At 37.4% G+C, this 25,172-nt stretch overlaps 2 protein-coding genes across 3 annotated transcripts; one reads left to right on the top strand and one right to left on the bottom strand.

Moving 5' to 3' along the window:
• The first annotated feature begins 12,519 nt into the window (after positions 1 to 12,519).
• nefmb (neurofilament medium chain b) lies at positions 12,520 to 14,333 on the top strand. The gene is given in 5 exon segments (XM_081707991.1): positions 12,520 to 12,699; positions 12,701 to 13,268; positions 13,737 to 13,860; positions 13,955 to 13,998; positions 14,089 to 14,333. Coding segments are annotated over 5 exon segments (1,161 nt in total).
• Positions 14,334 to 17,448: 3,115 nt separating this feature from the next.
• On the bottom strand, positions 17,449 to 24,825 carry asb6 (ankyrin repeat and SOCS box containing 6). Of its 2 annotated transcripts, none has more exons than XM_027029148.3 (7): positions 24,754 to 24,825; positions 24,222 to 24,358; positions 23,897 to 24,069; positions 23,196 to 23,302; positions 22,974 to 23,082; positions 22,721 to 22,807; positions 17,449 to 19,181 (listed from the first exon to the last, which is right to left on the bottom strand). In XM_027029148.3, exons 2-7 carry the CDS (start codon positions 24,329 to 24,331, stop codon positions 18,451 to 18,453), a joined length of 1,317 nt encoding a protein of 438 aa, XP_026884949.2. In that variant the 5' UTR covers positions 24,332 to 24,358; positions 24,754 to 24,825; the 3' UTR covers positions 17,449 to 18,450. The 2 variants fall into 2 exon arrangements, with proteins under 2 accessions (XP_026884949.2, XP_026884951.2); XM_027029150.3 differs by having other exon boundaries at positions 24,222 to 24,270; positions 24,754 to 24,795.
• Between the last annotated feature and the right edge of the window lie 347 nt (positions 24,826 to 25,172).

The following is a 25,172-nucleotide window of genomic DNA, read 5'->3' as shown; positions in this document are numbered from 1 at the left end:
TTCATTTGTAGGTGTCATGTTTGGCCCCTCCTAGCATCTTCATTGTCATGGTTACCCTGCCTCATGTATTTGTTTTGCTTCTGTGTTTAGTTTCTCTCCACCCATCTTTTGTATCACCTGTGTCTTGTGAATTCTTATTAGTATGTGTATTTAAACCTTGCCTTATTGCCTGTGTGTGTGCTGTTCATTGTTAATAATTAAATAATTAGTTATTTATTCTTGTCGTCACTTGTTATTGTTATAGCTTTCTTCCCCTTTTTGTTTTGATGTGTTTTGTTTCCTTTTTGTTTATTATGGATTCTTGTATTCTTCATATTGGCTCTATGACTCTGGACTGTTCTCATTATTACGATTCTGGATTTTCCCATAATAAATCTCACTCTTCTCCATGTATGCATCTTCCTCCTAACTCCTCAACATGACACAGGGTGTATTGTGTAATGCTGGGGATCTGGTGTGCTTGTTTTTTCCTTGTGGTGTTGAATTGAAATAGTCACCGTTGCAGATAATTGTTGAGAGGTGTCTAGATTGAATCAAATTAGTAGTTTGTTTTTGATGGATGCTGATCATTTTTGAAATGTAGTCCATTAGTTTTTCCAGTCAGTAATTGAAATGCTGATGTTTTATTTGTAGTCCAAATGGACAGTTTTCTTGTTGATAATAAAGGTAAGTATTGCATTGGGACTTTTGTTTGTCACATTGATTGCTTACTGTAACGTAGGAGAGGTGGAGAGCGAACACACTTGCAGAGTGCCGGCGTCTTGGACATGATACTGAACTAAATGATATAGGGAAGCCATAATAGAAGGGATGGATGGGATAGAATAACTAAATATGTTTAATAACAGACACAGACTAACAATACAGAATAGAACTAAGAACAAACAGGCTAACAGGGTGAGGGCAAGAACTAGGGAACAAGGGAATTAAACATAAAGGAAACACTAACGGAGAACAACAACAACAAAGAGGTATTAAAACTAGAAAAAGCGGGGATTACACAGAACTGGGCTATGTAAAAAAAAACACAGGTAACAGAACTTGAAAGTAAAACCAGACAGCGCTTGCATATATCAACAGGGGAAGAGTAACGTAAACCGAAGTGAAGCGATGGGGAGAAAACCAAATGAGAAAAGAAAGCAGAATAAGACAGATGAATACTCATGAGGAAGTAACGTAGATGAAAACACAGAGAGAAAGTACAACAGACGAGAAAGCAGAATGAAACTTAGCTAACATGATCAAGGAAAACAAAATAGACAGATGATAACATAGAGCGCGGGGAGAAAGTACATGTGAACAAGAAGTGAGATTTAGCGAGATATACAAAAACAATGACTGACAAACAAGAGACGCAGGAACAAGTTTTACATAGGAACCCCTGGGGATAAAGGGGAGGAGATAGGGAACCATGGAGACAGACGAGAACCCGGAAGTGACTCAGTTGCCAGGGAAATGGGAAATGTTCAGGTGTCCTATCAGATGATAGTAGATTTTTTCATCTTTGCAATGTTCCTGAGTTCCTAGGCCTAAAAGAAGCACTTCTGTTCAGAACTTCTTGTCAGGATTAAATAAGAGAAGTTTCTTAACATCCATTGTCTGATGTCATTTACACATTCTTCAATAATATTAATTCTTCAATTCATATTAATATTAATAATATTTGTCTTCTGATTTGGTTGAGTGTCATTAGCATAGCAGTGGAAACTGGCACCATGTTTACAAATAATTTTACCTACTGGTAGCATATATAAATGTAGCGGTTACTCACAGTAGGAATGACTACTACTTGTAACACACTAGTACTAGTTTCAAAGGAGGGGGAGACAGTAATCAGAAAACCCATCATTTATAACATGAATGAATGTAGATTTATACCACAATGTATGGGTCACTTGAGGGATTTGTCCGAGTAGAATAAAAAGAGAAAAGGGGAAAAAAATAGCTTCAGCTCTAAAAGAAGAAAATGATGCCCCCCCCCCCACCCGCCCCTCCCGCCCCTTGAATCTTGGTTCCTCTCAAGGTTTCTTCATGTTTTAGGGAGTTTTTCCTTGCCCCTGTTGCCCTTGGCTTGCTCACTGGGGGCTTTGACGGACATTTGTAAAGCTGCTTTGTGACAACAACTATTATATAAAACTGCTATGTACATACATTTGACTTAACTCTCAGAAACATATCAATGATGTAGCAGTAGTGAAGCATCTGAATACATTCGGTAGACTAATCAAGAGACTTTAAATGAGTAAATAATATTTGTTTATTATCTGAAGAATTCAGTTGTTTTCACTTTATTTGGAGTTTTCAAATTCATATCTTTAGATTTTAACCTCAGAGGTCACTGAACATGTAACAGCTATAATACATACCATCTTAGCATACTCAACAATACTTATTGTATATTTAGCTGCTAGACAATGGTAGCCATAATACTAGATCAGTAAGGTTGGGTTTGTAACTGGTTAAGGTTAGGATTATGGTCAAGGTTAGAATTAGGTTTCAGGTTGAGGTTAAGATTAGTTGGTTTGAGGTCTGATTACTGGTGTCTGACCCTTGAAAAAGTTATACCAAATTGATTAATTTAGATGAAACTCATTACCCTCTGAAGTTTGTTTTTCAGCCATTACTCTAAATCTATCAGCAGTCAAGACTGCATTCAATTTGTAAATGCAAGCTCAACCTGTACCAGCACATTTAGCTAGCTAGCAGCATTTTTTGTTAAAACAGCTTCACTGAAGCTACAACCTCAGCAGCCAAGCTGACAGTGAAATGCAGACAAGTGGCCTTTGGCGAAAATGCTGATTATGAAGATTGAGATAAATAGATTTGATAATCTTTTTCTCATTTTTTAACTGGATCTCTGGCATCCCTGTGTTTTAACATTCACAATTCATCTTGAGGTTCTTATGTTTCTCCCTTTATTAACTGAATTATATTCATATCTGTACAATGTTCAACAATATGGGCAATTAGATCCTCTGTTTCCCTCTAAAGTACCACTTTAAAGGCTCTCTAACATCCTGACAGTATATATTAACATGTAAAGGATGGTATGTTTAAAGACAAATGTGCTGGAACTGAAAAATAATATTGCAATGTTGAGGCAGAATGTAAGTGCAAAGAGCTTTACAAGATAACCTTAAATTTGAAGCCAGGCTCAACTGCTATGGATGCAATGCAGTAGTGAGTTGACACATCACTGATGGGCTCACTTCTCCTCATCATGATGCATCATGATGCATCATGACATCTTTTAAGTTGATGAGCTGAGGAAAGATATAAAAGGTGCTGCACTAAGGACATAATTTTTGTGGAGATAAAAGAAGGTGAGGATTAAGAGAGAGAAAATGATTAAATGCTATTTTATAAATAATATTTTTATATATAGCTAATCAGTTACTCTTCATAAAGTAATAAGGATTGTATTTTCAAACAGCATTTGATTTTCATTTCAAAAACCAATGTTGAAAAATAAAAATGCATCAGTTCTCATTTTAGGTACTGTTAATGTGAAACTGAAAACAAGAAATAGTTTGTTTTTGATTCACAAATAAATTATAAAATTGAAAACTAAGCAGCACATGCAAAAATGACCATCATGGGCTTTTTTATGAATGCATATGATACAAGTACTTGTTAACATCAAGACTTATTGTAATTTATTACTAAGACATTTAGGCATCACAGGCTGGAATAATAATAATAATAATAATAATAATAATAATAATAATAATAGGATAATTATTATTTGTATGCACCTTTCACAATACCCAAGGACACAACACAAGATGAAATTAAAAGAAAACAGAAAAGAGCTACAGTAAAAGATAATTAAATGGCTACATTTAGAATATATTTTGTATATGTAGTCATAAGATATGTAGTCTGGAACTATATATGAGGAAAAGCAGTCTGGAAGAGGTGTTCAGTTGGTGTTTTGAATGAGATGAAGGTATAAGAGCGGCGGTGTAAAGAGATAGTCTTCCAGAGTTTAAGGTCTGTTACACTAAAAGCCCTATCCCCAAAATCCCCAGAGGGTTCTGGAGGTGCAGGGGCAATCAGCAGAGGCAAGTCCGACAGGTCCAGAGATCTGGCTAGAGGAAGAGACCTGGTATAAAACACAGGACCAAGACTAGTGGTGTCTGTCACGCCGAGAACAGGCTGGGTGGCATCTTCCATGCCAGGAACAGAAACAGGAACAGGCTGGGCGGCATCCTTTATGCTGGGAACAAGAACTGGAATAGCCTGGGTGGAGCTCTTCACATCGGGAATAGGAACTTGATCAGGCTGGGCTCTGTCCTTCAGGCTAGGAACAGGAACAGGCTGGACAGAAACCATGACAGACGATGACAAATGATGAGGGACAAGCTGAGGAACTGGACAAGGAAAACAAAAATGCAACACAGACCAGACTAGGGGCAGCAGAACAGGGATGAAAACAGACATGGGCACCAGAACAGACACATGCATGGGCACAGGGACAGAAAAAAAGGAGACACAGATACAAAACCAGGCAGATGGTAAAGGCAAAAGCAAAACAGTGGGTAACAATGGAGACATAGGCAGACAGGAGCAGGCAACAGCGGAGTCACAGGAACAGCAGACACAAACGAGGTGGGACGGGTGGGAACCACAAGGCAGTGGAAGCAGCAAACACAGACAGGGGTAGGATGGGAGGGAAATATGAAGATATGGCATAGCAGTGCCTTTCGGCAGGTCCAGCAGATCTAAGAGAACAGAAACTGGCTGGGTGATATTGTGAGGTAATGAAACACACAGAAACTGAACAAATGAAGGCTAGGATTAACAGACAGACTATGATACACAGAGGCTGTAATAAATATAAAGGCAAGGAGTACATACTCAAACTAGATTTCAAATGAACAGATACAGGCTTTCATGAACAGACAAGGAACTTACACACATTATATATAGAGAGAGAGAGAGAGAGAGAGAGAGAGAGAGAGAGAGAGAGAGAGAGAGAGAGAGAGAGAGATGAGCTTTCAAAAACGTCAATGAACAGCAAAGACACAGGGCACAAGACAGGGTTTAAATACATTACTTTAACAAGACTAGAAATGAGGAACAGGTGTGGAAAAACAAACAAGGGGTGGAGAAAACAAAATTATGGAATGGAACCAAAACCAAACAACACAGGGAAACCATGGAACATGGAAGCTAGGAGGGACGAGCCGTGATAGTATTAGAAATCAATTTTATAAATTTTGCACACAAGCCGCATTTAGCTAGCTAGCTGGCTAGTAGCAGACATTGTGGCTAAATGTGACGGTAGCTATTTACGTCCACTATTATAGCCATACTGTAAAATAACATTAAGTTATCCATCTATCTCTTCTATTTTCATATTCTTCATCAAAGGATTCAAACTTCTGTTATCATCACTATTTTCCAAAATTGCTGCAATGACAGCAGGTGTACATTTTTGCACAACATTTTAGCTAGCTAGTTAGCTGGATGTTGATTGCACCAGGAAGGAAATGTTCCTCAAGTGAAGGGTAAAACCTGATTTCTTGACTGGATTGTTTATAAGTTTAACACAGACCGACACAGAAATATATCACACATGGTGATTAGATGGATAAGACCTGAGTGAACACACAAATTATATGGTGAGAGGCAGATGACATGTATCTTAACCTATTTCTTACCTCTCTATCTAGGCTCTTTATTCTTACTATCAATGTAACGGTGAGTGGTAAGGAGGCGGACGCATGTGTGCAGAAGAGCAAGATTTATTATGGGCAAATCCAAAATCAGAGTTGTTGTAGCAGTCCAGGGTCATAGAGCCAACAGAGAGGGTACCTGGATACATGAGCAAAACAAGACAAGGATAAACGAAAGCTAAGAAACACAAAGGAAAGCTACACAAAGGCAAACAAGGGAAGCAGGTTATGACAAAGACGGGAAAACTCGGGGCTAAGAAACACAAAGGCTAGGATACACGGAGTACAAACTTACAGGTATACAGAGACGGACTTTCAAAAACATTCACTAAACACATAAATGCACAGATTCAATTAAACACAACCATTCAAATAAAGAATGAACAGCCAGCACCAAGGCAGGGCTTAAATACTTGAATTAAACAAGGGGCAGAGAAAACAAAACAATGGCATGGAACTAAAATACATAAGACAGGGAAAACACGGAACATGGAATATGCGAGGGACTAATTGTGACAATTGACAAAATTGAAATGCCAGATTCCACAGATTCAGGAAATGTTTGAACCATATTTGTACACTGTGTTATTTCAAAGATATTAATAAAAACAGAGAAACATTAAAGCAGATGTGCCAGTGCATGCATCAACAACATTGGGTTAATATGCCCCTAGACAGCCTGCAGACTGACCGCCCTGCCACACAGTTGTCCAGCGTGGACTGGTTGGCCCCTGAAGAGCAGCCCCCAATCCCTCCGCCCAAAGGTGTGACCCCTTTCCTCAGAAACCAAGGTGGTCCCAGATAGTGAGAACTCAGTCCTAGGGGTAGACTACTGTAGACTTAGACTAGGACTCTTCTCCCTCATGTGGCAATCGCATCATGGGTTCTTGGCTGCTTGGGTCAAGAAGTCAGAACAGGACACCTGGTGCAAGATGGAAGTGGCTCTGACTTCCCCAGCGAGCGTCAAGGAACCATTTTTGTTTCCCAGAGTAATTCTTGTGAAACTTGACAGAAACATTCGTTTATGGACTTTGAATTAGCCTACCTATATTGGGAAATTTCTGACAGTAAGGGGCATTACAACATGTAAAAAGGTATTTCAAAACAGAAAAATTTGTTAAAACTATTGTTTGAATATTTTGTTCTCAAAAAAAAAAAAAAAAAGTACTGTGGATTTCACTCAGTGGTCTGAAAACTGACCTGGAAATAATTCTTGCCTTCTTGAATCAATGTATGAAGACTTATGGGCATGGCACTTTTGATTATTTGTGAAATTTGCCTGAACCCTGGGGATTACCGCTTGCATCTGTATTTTACATTTTTGCCTGTACTTTCTGAAGTTATTACTTCCTGGAAAAGAAGGACAGACAAACAATAATAAATTAAGGACAGTGCATTTTCTAATATGGGTTTGGTTGTTTGCAATTTAAACAAAAGTGTTCACATCAAGAAGAATGAAAGCCTGAAAGTGTTTGTTTTGTTTCCCTTTTCATGGTTAATTTATACTGTACTTCAATAAAAGTGCTTGTATCTACTAACCTACCTTCTGAATTTTCTTCTCATTGCTTGACATGTTTACAGTTTTTTAAAGCTGCTTTCAGGAATAGCCCTCACATAGCTATCATGCAGATATTTACATTATAGCTAGTATCATGGCATCAATGCTCACAATATGAGTTGTTTGGTTGGCAAGTAAGTTTTGGATTGGAACATACTGTATTGGAATATATTGTAAAATTACTTTGATATGATTTAATAAAAAATATTGTATGATACCGAATTACAGTGTTATACTAAACATTTAGCATTTTTTCAATTTTAAAAAACTGAACTGAAATATTACAAGACACTGCTCAAAGCCAACCAAATGCAACATAGGCACTGTTGATTTTTTTTTTTTTAAGGAAAACATCAGTTTTTACCAGTATAATATATGTATATTCAAGTTGGCCTGAGGTGAAAGTAAAGACAACTGTCATTGGTGAAAAACGTGCAGATGTCACAGAATGCTCCCCTCTCACTGGTCACGTGGTACAGCCCGCCACATGAAGTAGGAGTTTCTTGTTTTGGCTTGACTGTACTCACGCCTACATGTTTGCACACCCCTGCACCTAGTTAAGTGTTGTTCTGTGTTTATGTATTTAAACCCCTGTCAGTTTGTGCATCACTGTCAGTCATTGCCTCTGTTTGTGTCCTTGTTCACATTGTCAATGCCCGTGTTTGCTGTTTACGTTATATCTGAGTGCCACTGTTATTTGTGTCTGTCAATAAAAGTCTGTCTCTGTTTCCAACTGAAGCATTTAATGAAATGAACAAAAATGAAGCTACACTAACGAGAACAACAGAAGTCAATGGAACATCAATGGCCGAGCAACAGTCAAGGAAACACAACAGATTTAAATAGGAAACAACATAAAACATACCATATGTTTAATAAAGTACAACACACACCACCTGAGTGTGCATGGCACAAAATCAAAACATACAAGCACATATGACACAGACACAGAACATAAGCAGGCACATGCTCAGCCACTATCGCATGCCAGAGGCTACTGGCAATTGGAAGGCAGCATTACAATAACAGCTGGATCCAGGGTAGCGGCCTTGAGAGAACTCTTTGCAATTTGGACTTCCTTTCATTGTCCAACAATGAAAAATTGTCAAATAGTTTAAAGGAAAGACTGATCCAAATATTCAACAGTCTTTGGAGAGACAATAGGAAATAAGATTCCTGCTGAAACATTTTGTGAAAAGGCTTCTTTTCAGTTTTATAGAAACATACCACAAAATATAACAGGAAAAACCTCAGCAGTTGTTTTTGAAAGACATAAGCATAAAAGGTTATTTCAGGTGAACCATAAATGTTCTACTTCTGTGCAGAATAAGCAACAAGAAAAAGCTAAACAGAGAAACCAAAAAAAAGACTAAAAACTTTGTAATACCAAAACAGGTGCTGGTTTGAGATTTCCAGGGAGGGAAAGAAAAGGCCTGGAATAACAGTGTAATAGAAAGAGTGTTAGGTCCTGTAACATACATAGTAAATGCCATCTAAAACCTTCTAAAAACATTTGGAGGAGAAGAAACAACAGCATTGGAAGTTTTTTTTTTTTAGATTTTCAGAGTAAAGAATCACAGAAGAGATACAAAATGGACTGTGTGTCAGAGAGAGTTAAGTCTCCATTGATGTTCTCCCATCTGAAAGCAGACTCTGACATACAATGGCTGCACAAACCTTAGTTTAAACCAGCTAGTATTTTCAATATTTTTTTTGTTTGTTTTTTATAGAGTTTCATATCAGTTTTGTTGTGGTCTATTTTCCTATGGGAGAGATTATAGTTCAGAGCAGGATGGCTCATAAATACAGCTAAAATACACTGATCCTGCCTGCTGTGTCAGTCACCACCACCACGAACAATAGATTGTTTATTTTGCCAAAGAGACACCATCGTCAACCATTAATCAATCTGATATACTGCATATTAGATATACAATCTACACATTTTTTTAATATGACATTGGTAAATTCTTATTCCCATTCACATCTTTGCTATTAAAACAACCATGCTTGACATGGGCTTTACCAAGCTGACAGGGGCTTTAATCCATTACAGGGTCATAGTGACAATAAGGCAAGGAAAGGAGACCAGTTTTTCTGTAAGGTACTTCCTTCTGTCAGGATCCTCCTGGGGGATCCCAAGGTGTTCCCAATCCAGCTGGGAAATATAATCCCTCGAGTGGTTCTACCCTCCTAGCTGTTGACCTTTTTGATATACCTCCAGTTGGAGGCAACTCATTGTGTGCAGAGGTCAACCCAACTATATCTAGCTGGTATCTCTCAACTTCACACACTAGCTCCAGCTCCTTCCTACCTAGTTTCTATTGCAAAGGTCTGTAACACCACAGGCCCCTCCATTCCTGCTGTTTCCCTAAAAGGCATTGCACTGCAGCGTTACTCTGGACCTTTCAGGTGATGGGCCCACATGGTCCTCCCTCGTTGCCTCTTCAGGCTCAGCCCAACTGTGTTATATAGGCTACCCAACCACCAGGCACTCCCATTGTTTTTTCAGGCAGGTTACCCAATACGTGGTTCTCTTGTTTCCGTGGTTCTCTTCTTCAAAAAGGTTTTTATGTACCATGTTTGCATGGATCTGTATCCTCACATTTGTTCATCATGAGAGGCACTACCAGTAGCCTAATGCTCAACCACAACAAGTCCCTGATCAAGGAAGGGCCATAAATTCATCTATGTAGCATGTGTTTCATGTCCTACATTGTTATCTGTTTCTATTAAGCCTGTTCATGTTTTTCTCTCAGTTAACCTGTTTGTTTAGTTTTTCAGTTTTTGCATTTTACTTTCTGTTTATTTTTTCAGGTATGATGGATTTGTGTGTGTGGTAAGTGAATCAAACATCACTGTAAATGAATATTTTTTACAACTGTCTACCTTAAAACTAAAGTGGGTAGTCAAAACAATTCTTAAATAAAAGTGCCTGCATGTGAACACAAATTATCTAAAATGTTTTTCTCTTTTTTCTCTATTGTCTTTATTCTCTACTGATATTTACTAGTTTATTATGTGAACAACCATCAGGTACAAGCTACAATAAAACTAGGCATAAGTGTTTCTACTTTGCCAAGATTGGGCCTTAAATGAGAGCTCAGCACTCTCAGTTATTGCTGAGCATTAGCTATGTGCCCCTCTCTGCTGCATAGGCAGAGTCATAAAAGGATTCTTTACATTAAGGGTGTGGAGTAGAGTGGCAATGAGTCTGCGGGGGTGTCAGCCATGACCACAGCCAGAAATCTAGGCACTGATTATTGAAGGAACATGGTGACAGCATGGAATAAGACAAATTATGTTACATTGAGTAAAGTATGAAATTATCTCAATGTTTTGATTTTAATCCTCATTGAAGATACAGTCCTCATTGATGATCATTGTCCTTAGACAAAGTACATTAAGTAGTATCCGAGGGTGCCAGAATAGTAGATTGACTGTCAGGTCCAGGTAGACTGACTGGAATAGTGTGTGTATAGCTGTACAGTTATAACAGTAAAAACACACAGGAGAGAAATGCATTGAAAGAATGTTGTATAATGTTGTGTAATATTGTATATTGCCCATTTAAAGTACATGTCCAAAGTACCTAACCATGGTCACTATTGCAAGGTCTAATAAACCACTAGCTAGCTAAGACCTAGTTAGCTAAGACCTGTATGAATTAATAAACGAATTATCGAGCAAATTAACATATTAGTGAATCCCAAAAATAAACAAACTTGAGCACTGGTTTATCAGCCGACAAGATCTGTAGTGAACTGGTCTGGTCTGACCTTGTTCGTGAGCGATTGGGTGAAGAAATTTCAACTCTACTGGTTGTCAAAAACTGGCATGTGGAGGTCATTACTTCATTGTAAAACGGCGCATTTAACGACGATGGATGGAAGCAAAGCTGTGTAAAAAAAACAAAAAAAACCCGCCGCTTTAGAGCGCTTCAAGCGGCGTTTTTACGGCATTTTAAACTGACATTTAAACACCGTAAAATACAGCGGACATAGTGAACAATAACAGCATATAAAAACTTCCAAAATGCCGCTTTATTTTCGCGATATTACAAATAAACCGCATTTTGTTTGAATAAAGTTTTGACTACTCTGGCTTTCTTTAGAACACCACCATAACCACCACCTTACCACAATACGTTTTTGTGTATGAACTTCAGTTTAGTTTTTAGCTCATAAGAAAACATCTATTAAAATGGAAACTTAATTGCAGGTTAGTTATGCACTGGAGCTTTGTATCAAAAATTTTGTTAGCAATAGTCCATTGTAAATTAATATTAAAGGCATTTTAACTCATACTGACCTTTAATGCTTAATGAACAGTCTTCCCCCAAATATTTTTTTCATATGATTTCTTTTTTATTTAAGTAAATTAATTGATTTTAAATAAGGGTGCCTTTAGCCTTCCAAAATATGTCATTAGTGGCTGCTTTAAAGAGAATTTGTCAAATCATCAAAATGTATGAAAGTTTTTAGCTATTTCGAGGCACCGTGTTAATTAATAAACATTACTTTAAAAAAAAAAAACTAAAATACTATGACTGTATTTTATTGTATTTTTTACTGTTGGATATCATATTTAAGAATGACACTTCCAGACTTACAGGACACCCAGCAATTTTTGGGCATCGATTATGCTAATTTATGAACTCATAATGCACTATACTTATAAGAGTCCTGGAGCAAGAATACTAAAACCACACTTTCCTACCTCTGTAACATGACTGAAATTGTTGCTCTAAATAAGAGTTTCAGCCAAATACATAAATTCTCATTTCATGAATGCACACTCTTGTATGATCAGGTGGTAGTCATCTAATCTATGTGAAACAAAACCTGTCAGAAGATTTAAACATTTATTTATTTTTATATTTCATGTGGACCAGTGACTTGAACAGAATTTTATTTATTTTTTTAATCAGGATATCACATGGGCCTTGTACTGTATGAAAGTGAAGATGATATGAATTAGTATGATTTCTTACAGCATTAAATTATCAAAAGTTGCTCTGGACATGTTCTTAATTTTTTTTAATTCTTATGAAATTGTTTCTATTTTATGTGTGTTACACAAAATATTTGGTGATCATTTCTGCATGATATATAAAATGTTATAATAAACAATAGGCCTAAATTACATCAGGGTAACTTTCGAAATATTCTCAATTTTACCAATTACCAATATGCCTATTTCATTCAAAAGAACATCAAATTCACAAATTGGCAAAACTTACAACTCCAGTGTGCTCTTACCTGAGGCATATTTGAGTTTATGTCTGTATTTAATGGAAACCACATGCGCAGCAATGAGAAGGAGCAGCTCCAAGAGCTCAACATCTGCTTTGCAGGATACATCGATACGGTACGATACCTCGAGGTGCAGAACAAACACCTCGAAGCAGAGATTCAGGAACCATGGCAACAAAAACTGTCACAGGCTCACTTGAGCGAATGCATACGACCAGGAAATTCAGGAGCTTTGCCTCACTGTGGAGCAATTTAACAGGGACAAGGCACAGATTCTCCTTGACAAGGACCACATTGATGAGGATTTTCAGCGACTGAAGAAATGACATGAAAAAGAAAAATGCTTACAAAAACAAATGGAGTTGGAAAAGAAGGTCCAGGATGTTTTGGATGAGTTGGACTTTTTATGCCATAACCATAAAGACAAAGTTAACAAACTTCTAGTTCAGTTGCAAACTGCCCAGGTTCCGGTAGAGAGAAATATGCAGAAGACTGACATTATTTCTGCGCTACGAGAAATCCGTGCGCAATTAGATGGCCTCTCTTCGAAAAACCTTCAGCAAGGTGAAAATGAGCTCAAGTGCCTTTATATCGTGCTAACAGAGGTGGCTGAACAGAATAAGACTGCAATCAAGTCTGTAAGAGCTGAGATCGCTGATTCTCGCTGCCAATTACAAGCCCAAAACATTGAACTAGAGGCATTGCGTAGCATGAAGGAATCACTGGAGAGTCAACTCAGTGATATTCAAGACTGGCACAACAACGAAATATGCAGTGATCAGGTTCACACTCACTTTTCTGTTCAGCATATGTAAGTATGTAAGTGTGTGTGTGTGTGTGTGTGTGTGTGTGTGTGTGTGTGTGAGAGAGAGAGAGAGAGAGAGAGAGAGAGAGAGAGAGAGAGAGAGAGAGAGAGAGAGATACAGAAAGATTTGCACGTCTGAAGCCTATTTGTTGAAAAAAGGCAGATGTAATTGGGCTGCATTTTACATGTGTAATTGTACACTATTGCGCACAGTATGCCTGTGAATTAATGCATGTAATTGTCCTTTCAAAAACAGTACCGGATACACTGGGAAATCATCCATAAAAGTTATCCATGCGTGAATCCGGAAACCATAAATTAAATTTAGCCACTGGATTCTATACTTTACATTACTTCTTATTTCATGTGCAATCAGTTAAATAACTTGATTATTTATTATACTGTTTTGGAATTGCTTAATTTCTTCTATTTTTAAGATATGATCTACCAGCTCGAAAATGATCTGAAGGGGTCGAAGTGAGAAATGACTCACCATCTCCAAGAATATCAGGACCTGCTCAATGTTAAGATGGTCCTAGGTGCTGAAATTGCAGTCTACAGGTGCTACATTTACATTTATGACATTTAGACTGTTTAATGCTGTACTCTGTTTAAGTATGTATAAAGATCTCACTACTGTTTATTTTCTTTGCAGGAAACGTCTAGAGAGAGAAAAGATGTGCTCTGTAACCTTTTCTGGTGCTCCAAATGCTAGATTTACCTATAATCATTCCAAGAATCCCATACTCCAGCAGAAAGTTGTGAACGACATAATTTAATAAATTACAGGAGAGAGTGGCATAGATGATGACTTGGCAGATATGGCAAAAGAGATGTCAGTGGAAGCCTGTGGACAGGAAGAAGAACTTGAGGACAATGATAAAGCAATGGAGGAAGAGATTGTACTGTTCACTGAAGCAAAGGTAAATTCTGAACAGGAAGAGAAAGAAGAAAGTGAAGTAGAAGAGCATGAGAAAGAGAATGAGAGGGAAGGCATAGTAGCACCAGGACAAGAAAAGGATGAGGTAGAGTGAGAGAGAGAGAGAGAGAGAGAGAGAGAGAGAGAGAGAGAGAGAGAGAGAGAGAAGAGGACAGAGATGAGCAAAAGTCAGAAGTCGGAGAGGAGGGACCGGAAGTTGAATTGATTGCAGAAACAGAACTGGGAAGCACATCTGAATCAACAGGTAGTAAGCCAGATAAAGGTGCCAGAGAAGAAGAAGAGACCAGTGAAAAAGCAGGAGAAAAAGAGGAGTAAGAGAAGGAGGATGAGGATGAGAAAATGGAGAATGAGCCTGCAGAGTGGTCCATAGGAGATGATGATGAAGAGGAAACAGAAGAAGAGGTAACAGAAAAAGAGAATGGAATGGAGAATGAAAAGGATGAAAATCTATTTCTTGATAATGGCCAGGGGGGACCTATCAAAGTAGAACCCAACTGCAGAGAGGTTTCAACTAGAACTGTAGAGACCATCACTAATGGAGGTAAAGAGATCACTCCAGAAGAACCTCTGGAGAAGAAAAAAAAGAAAACAGTGAAGGAAATAAAAGGAAGATCGATAATTGGTGAAAATGACTCAACTCAACCTCAAACATAGCAGTAACTAGGGAGGAGACACCATATGAAGTGAATTGTGAAAACAGAATATTCACAGCTACCAGAAAATACCCACCTAATCAATTGCATGTGTGTTGTATGAAATATTTGCATGTGAGGGAAGAAATGCAAAGTATAGCTAAGCCTACCAAAAAATCTGGCATTCTTAAATGAAAATGGTTTTAGGATTGTTATAAAAACAATACATGGGTTTTCAGCTTGGTGATGGTGATACTAAATGCCATGCAAAAATCTGAAAAATTTAAAATTCATGTCTCACCTAATGTCATATATATATATATATATATATATATATATATATATATATATATATATATATATATATATATATATATATATATATATATGTATGTAAATGATCCTTACTATTAAAATCTGTTAAATAATTATAATATTCCTATTTTACCTATTCCTTTAAGGCAATAATACTTATTCCCCCTTTCAACCCAAATCAAGTCCATGTTTTAATTTATTGATTCCAATTAAGCCATTAATTCCAGTGGCCTCTTTGTCAGATCTGACTCCTATAGGTATGGTAATAAACATGAAAAATCTTCCTCTACAGAACCAAGGATTGCCTTAAGTTATTCAATTATGTGCAATATCAATGACCTAAACGGAAAGTAGTACCCCCACCACTAAAATTGCATCTTATTTTTCTGGTTCTTACCTGTGCCCCCCTGGAAAGGATTGGCTCTGATACGAAAAGCAGTTTTAATCAGCATAGGTAATATCGAGTTCACTTCTCATAGGTCAGATGCTGTTATGTATAAATTATAGTAAATTAAACCCCTTTATTTTGTCCACTAGGAAGATCAAGAGGGCAGCACAAACAATACAAATTTATATGTATTGCATACATAAATATATAAAACAAAGCTACTCTGACCTGTGGAAAATATAAAAACAATGTCTGCTAAATAAACAGGCTGATTTCACACAATCATATATATTTGGATTTTATCAGATATTTTACTTGCCTTGCCATATGCTGTTTTGGTTTAAATCTGCTTTCTTTCAGTGTACCTGTGTCTAGTCAGTGTTTATCAACGTTTTTAAACCATTTTTTCTAGTTTTGTTTGCTAGTAATTGTTCTATGGTTTGGCTACAAATTATCCGTGACGTTGTGTACTTACTTAATTTTGCTCATTTTCCTGTTTAGTGTTGTTTTGCTTTCTTTCTGTTATTTTATCAGTTTTGTGTTTCTCAATGATTACACTGGGTTTTCCAGCACGGATGGTCATAAGACCTACAACTATGGATTTGCTTTCAATAAACATCCGGCCCTTGCATCCTGCCTCTGCTTGATCGCAATTACATTAGCAGCTAATGATGCAGTGACAGTGTCACAAGCAAATGACCTACCAGTATGTGTTTGTTCAGTTGGGACAAATCTCCAGCTACTTCATTGTTACTACTAACCTGTAAGCTGCCATTTCAATGTCCAACATTGAGCAGGTTTTGATATTGAGATAATAATCCATTCCATTCTTCATTGTCCTGTGCTCATTTTCCAATTCACAAATATTCTTCTGCTCAAAGATTAAACATTAAAATGACTGAATTAAAATTCATATGATTAGAGCTCAAACTATTTAAAAAATAATTAAATAATAGTTTTTGTGTAATGGTCAGCAATATTAGCATGATTAGGATCTCTAAATCTCAACATTTCAGCAGGTGTGTGTACTCCACAGCCTCATTTATAGCATTGCCAAAGTTTTCTTTGTGTCTGGCCATGTTCTCTACCACGTTATTAACTTTACCACACCTACCCTTTGCCAGATGCTCATACTGAGCTATGATATGAGTGCTGCTGCCAAATCCGTTTTAGCAATTACCATCTTTTTGAACTTGTAAATAGACTGAAAAAATTATTTACTTTCAATACGAAAATACTATTGCTACATAGGAATCTCACAAATAAATCAGTATACTACTTAGTATCTCTTTGTAAATGCTTTTAAATATATTTGTAAATTTGAATCTAAAGGACAAAGCAAAATGTACTGTTTTTTTCATCTTATCAATTGATGCAAAACTGAGGAATCCAAGTAAAATGTTGCCTACACTTTGTGCCCCCATGCAAAAAACTTTGCAGTAACTTTGAAATTATCTGAAATTATAAAACAACGTGCAAGTTCTCTTAAGCTCCTACTAAATTCATTGTAAGTTAGCCAATGAGAGCAATGCTAATAAAATATCCATGAACCCACCAAAATAACAGGGTTGTTTAAAAAAAAAAGAAAGTAAAACAGAAAATATATACAAAGGGCCAAATCACTGGGTTGTAAATGGGCACGTAAAACTGCATCTGAGGTTTTTTTTTGTTTTTTTTTCATTGACCAAAGTCACATACCTTCTACTAAAAGTAGAAAAATTTGAAGAAACTAAATAAATAAATGCAATCTAGAACACCTTTAGTAACAAAGTCTACATGGAATGGCTAAGGTGCTACAACAGAATACAAAGAATATTTCTCTGTATTGTGTATTTGAGGTAGCTTGCCATTCATAAATACCTTTTGACTTTAGGTAAAAGGTACACTTTTATTTCACTTGTTTCACAAAGTAAAATGCAACATCCACTTCATTGTCTTTATAAATATGTGAATAATTCCATGCTATTAACTGTTTGATGCAAAACATCCTGATTTAACAACACAGACATACCTTAACAATACCTAAAAGACCTACCATATGGGAACAATCTAACATTCACAAGGAAACATAATTCATGAGATTTTCTACCAACAAAGGATGACAATATTGTACTATTTACATGACTATCAATTTTTCTGGAATCTGTTAAAAGACAACAGGTCACGCTAAGGCACTGGTCAGCTATACATATTGACAGCACACCATGACAATAGTTAGCTACTACATAAAAAATAACGTAGAAAAAATTCTGCAGCACTTGCTACAGTATCACTAAATAAATCCTGTAAACAATAGTTTGTGTTCAGATGATTTAGTACAATTAGTTATACTCAAATGTGGCATATGTGTGAATGTCTACCAGAATGATATTGGGTTACACATTATTTTATCAACCCCATATATAGTCTTTTTTCTTTCACCCACCCACAATTGGACAAGTGAAGATGATGCAATGTTGTATGACTTTCTACTCAATTTCTACTGATCTCCTGCCAAAAGGACTGTGATCAGGACATGTTTAAATAGAAAATGATCAGATGGAAAGATTAATTTACACTTAAAGGGAAATAATTCAAATATATACAGTTTTCTTTTATTTTTTGTATATAGAGGTACACTATCATGATGTTTTATCAAAATGATTTGGTATCTAAATGTGGTTCAAATAAGTGTGCTTAGAAATAAATGACAGAAATACAGAAAACGGTCACAGATACAGAACTATCTATGTTTATTTGCTTGTCTACACAAACAAAAGATGGGTTCTCATTTACTTACTTGCATCGGGCTTATCTGGCAAAAAAAAAAAAAAAAAAAAAAAAAAGCCAGGATAAGAGACAGTATTTAAGATAACATACTCTGTCTCATATCTTTTCTAGTGAAGTGTAGAGAGGGGCTTGAAACTATCCCACCCTGGTCTACATGTTAGACTGTGGTCTGGCATCAGATAATCCTTCAGTCTGTCTGGCAGAGGCAAGGCCTTAATTTTCTTGTCTAGGGGCCAGGGTTGCAAACAGTGGCGGATATGGACCCTGCAGAGACTCCGAAGTGGTAGTGGCCGAGCTTCCTGCTCCCCAAGTCGTTTTTGTAGCTCCAGCAATGGCTCAGGGATTGACTCCTTCTCTTGCATAGACAACACAGAATGAGTAGGAAAAGGAGGAAAATGTGGGGAGCACAGCTGAGCAATCTCTATCAGTACTTCAGCTTTAGCTAGTAGGTCAGCCACATTAACAGCATTTAGAGATTCATGGAGGGCTTCTTTTAGCCTAGTGAAAATCAGGTTGTAACCTGTCCAGCATGACATGCTGTGGCAAGAACAGAAAAATGAAGAACCTCGCTGAAGGAGAACCACAGCTAAAGGGAAAAGCAAGTCAAAGTGCTCCAAGCTAGTGTAGGTTAGAGAAGGTTCCCATTCCTCTCCATCATTGGTGTTCAAACAACAGCTAGGGTCGGCACCATGGTCAAGAAGAAGGTTGGCAACTCTGATGCAGAAGTGTCCAACTACTGTTGCATCTTCCACACTACTATCTAGGGCCTCTTTTACTAGAAAGATGAGTGAGGATAAGGGGTTCTCACCATCATGAGTGGTGGCATGTACATCAGCACCTACAGAGAAGCAAACATATGCATGAGTTTTTGGTTCCAAACGTATGATTTTCATTACAAGTTTTTCATTGAAGGAAAACAAAAACAAATTAAACAAGGGGGGGGGGAGAAAAAAAAAAAAAAAACACACAGAAGAATTATTTGGATGATTATTTGACAATTGATGGTGACCACATGGATACAGGACTATATTTAACGTAATTCTTGCTTATGTTCTTATGTGTTTTACATTCTAGCTACTGTTAGTAGATTGTTTAACCATGTTTCCCTTAAAGCCTAGCTGGTGATTACATTGAGTGTTGAAATAAACAAAAGGGTGATCTTTTTAACTCTTGAGCAAGGAGTTGTATCCACATATCCCTAGCTTCCACTCTGGTGACCCCGTTTTCTCTGGGACGATTCCGGAGTTTACCATACCTGATGGCTAATGCAGTTTCAATCAAATTAGGCCAATTCGGCTCTACTGGTCTGCTAATGAATTAAAGACTAGATATGGAATTGTGACAATATTACATTTTTATCTTTAGATGACTTTCAACTACAAAAGCAGTTTCTTAGCAACATGATTATATTCATCTGCCAGACTGCCAACACACACTGTACATTATCTCCATTTAGCCCGCTGATGTGTCGGTATCTGCTACAGCAGTGTCATCGGGTCCTCCACCAAGGTATGCAGAATATCACTTTTTTCATCTTTCAGCACTTCTCAGAGTTCATCTTTAGATTTAGTTTTTAATAATGCAAACAAGTTTCCTGTATTTTGTTTGTATTCTAATAAAGACTATGAGGAATAATTACATATGGTCATTACACCACAAAAAATCTAATGGAAGCCTAAGACGTTTGCACAGTATTGTGCCTGTGAAGAATTTTCCCCACTCGCACTGCTCTAGGTGGTCTTTTCCCTTCAAGCTCATGTCCTCTACCAGAGGCCAGGGAGCTTAAGTGTCCTGCATAGTATCTTAGCTGTTACCAGGAACAACATCTGAGATTTCAGTCCATAAGACTGCAGTCCTGGGATCTGTTGGAGTGATTCTTCCAGTTTGGAGTTCACAGACTCTAGGGCTCTGATTACAGTTGCCCTCACCCCCCACATCTTATCTTTCTATCCATCTTCAGGCCTTGGTATTTCTCGAGTTTCTCATGTTCCTTTTTCTTGATGTTGCCATCACTCAGGATTGCCATATCTATCACTATTTTCTGCTGTTTGTCTTCTACTTCTATGGCCAGTTAGTTAGCTATTACCATTTTGTCTGTCTGTATGTTGAAGTCCCACAGAATCTTAGCATGGTCATTTTCCACACCTTTGGTGGTACATCCCACTTAGACTTTGGAATGTCCAGCACATACTCAGCACAATGTTTCTGTACACTATGCCAGTGACTTGGTTATGGCATTCCTTGCACACCCCGCTTACTAGCATCTTGTATGCCATTGTAATGCAGGAACTTTGTACAGCCTGCATCTGGGATCCTGACTGGTATGGTAGATCCCAGCCTCTATTGATCTTGTATGCAGTGCTTGTTCCTGTGCTGCCATGATTAGTGCTTCTGTGCTGTTTTTCAATCCAGCCTTTTCCACCCATTGGTAGGATTTCTCCATTTCAGCCACTTCCACTATCTGCCAGGTTTTTCCTCCCATGATTATTCCTGTTCCTTCTCATTCCCATTCTCATCGTGTTTCAGCTGTCTGAGGCACTTTGTCACGTGGGGCCCATTATCCTGGTGTGCTCCTGGAACTTGAGGTTGTTTCATTCTGGATAGAGGCTCTGATGCTCACTAGTCCTCAGCCCCCCTCCTTCCGCTTAGTGTACAGTCTCAGAGTGCTGGATTTGGGATGAAACCCTCCATGCATTGTAATGCATTTCCTTGTCTTGTTGTCATTTCCTCCTAGGCCATCTTATTATTCCCACAGGGTACCTGATGACTGGTAGGGCACAGATCTTGTTTCCCCCCACCCCCATTTAGCTGACCTCTCAGGACTTGCCTCACTCTCTGTAAGTATTTGGCTGTAACTGCTTTCTTTGGGGCCTCCCCATGATTCCCATTTGCCTGTGGGATTCCAAAGTACTTGTGTTTATACATATATGATTCCCATTTGCCTGCCTACACACACACACTATATATTATATAAAAAGTGTATGAAGTTAGAGTTAAAAAAAAAAAAGAAAAGAAAAAAAAAGGTGTCAGCCTCTAATCAGCAGTTTGAGAATGATTATAAAAAACATAACAGAATCTGCTAAAAATATACCTAATTAAAAAATCCAACAAATGACAATACAATAAAAAGAAAGGGAGTTATTAATCTGAAAAAAAAAGTGTGTCTTAGTAACTTCCATGGTCCAAACCTAGCAAAGATTTCTTCTATTTCTATGTGAATAACCAAACTGTCAAGTAAATGGGTCTAGGCCACTAAGAACTAGCAAATGTATCTTTAGTTCAGTCTTTCATCACAATATCTCTAATAAATGATTATTGATGAATTGCATTTGCACCATTTCAAAATGCCTCTTACTCATCTTTGGTCATAAGTCAACATTAATAGAATAAATGAATACCATAAACTATTCAAATTCATTGTGATTTCAATATATTTCCAAATTTAAGAGACCTCCATGAGACCAGACACTGTGCTGGTTTCAGAAACATCAAAGTAGTGGTCATACCAGAGCTCAGTGTACCCTGTGAGGAGGAGAGGATGTGGAAGAAGTCAACGAAAGGAAGTGAGGCAAGTAGGCAGACTTGGTGGAATAATGCCACAGAAAGGGGTGGATATGGATGGGCTGCACAGACTTTGCATCTCAGTTTCTGTGTAAATTCTACAGTCTCCTGGGTATCACAAGCATAACGGAAAGCCATCCAAGCCAGCAATATTATAAAAAGCAGAAAAGGCAGCAGCAAAAGCCTCAATGTATGTGGATCAAAAGGATCCTTGGCATATGCTACTTGGACACAAGCTGGAAACTGATCATTCCCAGTTTCATCTGAATCATCGGGGAGAGGGTGTCTAATGTTTGAAAGACCTTAAACACCCAGTGACCCACAGGTAACATCACTGATGATGTGTCCAAGTGTATCACTAGTAAAAAGACATCTCATTTACAATATAGCCAAATACAAAATAGACAAATGCAAATAAGACAAATACAAATAAGAAACTTGTGTTAAAATGGTGATAAAATAGAACAATAAAACTTTAAATGATAAAAACAATAAAACATTAAAACTACAATTATTTCTAATGCAAAACCTAAAACAAAAGCATCAACTAAACAATAATAATAATAATAATAATAATATCAATAACAATAATAAAAAACAATGCATCAACTATAACAAACAGATAGAAGTGAAATATGAAGAAATAAATAATTTAAATTTCTCTAGGATAAAAATGAGGCTTTAGACTGTTCTGCATTTTGTTCCAGGTTTCAGGCACACAGTGAAACTCAGTAAATACAGCAAGCACTGTTAATGACATCGTTGAACCATGGTGGTTATACACCTTTAAAGAAAATTAGATGTGCAATAAAGTACCTCTCTCCAGCAGTAGCTGAATGTTCTCTGTATTATTGACTGTCAAGCCATCACTGCAAGCCAAAGCATGGAGCAAGGCAGTCTTGCCTGCAAGAAATGTTACAAACTGCTTACTGGTTTTAATGACATACCATGGTAGAAAACCCAATCTCCCTGCAACGCTTACACCATAACAATGCGAAATTATGAACAGTAAAATAGTGCCAGTGGTGATTTTAATATCGTGGTTAATACTCTGTCAATTTAAAAGTACCATTCTTGTCTTTGGCATTAACATCAGCTCCAAGATCCAAAAGCATGCAGAGGCAAGAGAGTCTGTCTGCTTCCTCGCTAGCAAGGTCCAGAGGACTACTCTCATGAACCTGCAAGTGTGAAACATTAGTCAGACTTACTGGGCTAAAAACACAGCATTAAAGACAGCACCTTAAAGCTGAAGAATAGCAAAATGGCTTCTAAAATGTCATAATACACTTACCCTATCTCTTTTGTCAATTTTTGCCCCATGACCAACCAGCATTTGTACCATGTGTGGTTTATTCCTTAGCACTGCAATGTGCAGGGGGGTGTAGTAAGACACTGGATCTGTTAAGGATAAGAATATAAGGCAGAAGACTAGTCTTTTGATGAAAGGACCTATCCCTATTGTCATCTATGAAATCTGATTAAGTCTCACAAATATATATTTCAGGACGATAAATAAGAATACTTTGAACCTTATGCAAAAACTTTTTGTATTATCTAAAATTATTCAATTTTTTTGTAAAGTCAGCTCAGAGTTCGTAACTGTTCCACTTTAGATTCATCAAACTGTCAATTATCAGTAAAAATTAAAGTGATCCTATATAATTTACATGAACATTTGTGTACCTACTAGAGCTTGCGTTCACAATTACACACCATGTGTCTATGTGGTCCCTTTAACGGGTCATTACAAACTGCTAGACAGCTTATTTTGTCATTTGAATAGGGTTCTGACATTTTTCTCATGTCTAAAGGGAATTCTAAATAAACTATAAATTAGCAAATGCAGCAAGTTAATTTTTCTTAAACGAGCGAATTTAAAATAAACACGTATGTAGGAATGGTTTTGCATGCAGCCGATTAAGCGGAGCACTAATTTAGCTACATAATAAATGTATATAAATAAAACTCGAATCAATCAGACAGACAACACACCTTCAAAGTTTACGTCAGCTCCATAACGTAAGAGCACTTTGGCAGGACTCACTCTCCCAAGTTCTGCCACTTTAAAAAGAGAGTAGCTAATTCCTTCTGTAAATACCAGTGACTGTGACTCTTTTTCAAGTAGCTCCATCAGAGATTTACACACATTTTCATCACTCTCCAACCTGTAAATTTTGAAAATAAAAACACAGCTAACAAACCAGCCCCTCTTGTGCACGCTTGAAACATGGTTAGTACAGTCAACAGAAGTATAGCGAGCGTGTGTGTAATATATCACACACAGAGAGAGCTAACAAACATATCAGTGCCTAGTTACCTGGTGGGGTTAGATTCTTCTTCTTCTTTCGGCCCTATAACGCACATCACTGCATCCACAAGAGGTTGGTATTCGTAAACTATTCGTCTGAAGCCGTGTAAAAAGGGCATTCTTTTACTTTATTGCGCTTCTTCACACTGAAATAAGAAAGCGCAATACACCCTTAGCTTATATATCTAGCCATAAGTCTAAAGGGCTGTACAGAAAAGATCAAGCTGGTAACGCTAAACTGCTAGCTAGATATGTAAAAGACCGATGGGTTGATAGGAATACTAGACTAGTTGTGTCAAAACCAAATTATGCAATGACCACTGACTCAGGAACTAACTAACTCACTAACGTTACTTACGATACCTAACGCTAGCTAGCTAGCTACAAGGCTTGCTGCTTCAGGACAACCCTAGAAACAGACATTTGCAGAAAATAACTTCCATATCACTGAACCAAATCATCACGGACATCATTAACGTCCACATTGTTATTTTCGGAATAATTAAAATATACACGTTTTAAGACATTTGAAATAACGTACAGAAAGTACCGCTGGTTTTCCCTGCATTTCTTTAATCTTCGGTCCTTCCACGTCAGTCCGTGACCCGGAAACAGTCGGAATCGCCCATCTATAAGGATAATCCAGGGGACGATATATTTCACTATGTTGTTTGTTACTCATGGTGCACCGTAAATGTAGTGAACAACTGATGGACACTGTTCAAGCTCGTTCTCAATAAAGAAGCATTGCAGTATTTCACTCAGAAGCTTTTATTGATCAAATGGAACATGGACGTAGATAGCTGATATTAAAGTCGCGACATATCACAAATGAAAACTAAAACATCGCTAAACTGCCTAATTTAATTGTGTTGTGAGTGTCCACTAGACTTGTGTCCCTCCTGCAGGGTGGGACCGTGACAGAAGTATGTAGCGATATGAATACTTTAATAAATTGTC

Source organism: Electrophorus electricus, chromosome 25 (assembly GCF_041902795.1).
Source record: "Electrophorus electricus isolate QZ-2024a chromosome 25, ASM4190279v1, whole genome shotgun sequence".
Lineage (NCBI taxonomy): Eukaryota > Metazoa > Chordata > Actinopteri > Gymnotiformes > Gymnotidae > Electrophorus > Electrophorus electricus.
The sequence above is the reverse complement of the archived record's forward strand: the minus strand, read 5'-3'. Positions and strand labels throughout refer to the sequence as shown.

Coding starts and splice junctions, on each gene's coding strand:
- asb6 (XM_027029148.3), bottom strand. CDS start 24,331: ATGCCCTTTTTACACGGCTTCAGACGAATAGTTTACGAATACCAACCT. Junction 23,083..23,195: donor AAATTGACAAAAGAGATAGG/GTAAGTGTATTA, acceptor TCACACTTGCAG/GTTCATGAGAGTAGTCCTCT. Junction 19,182..22,720: donor TCAGCTACTGCTGGAGAGAG/GTACTTTATTGC, acceptor GCTTCTCTGTAG/GTGCTGATGTACATGCCACC.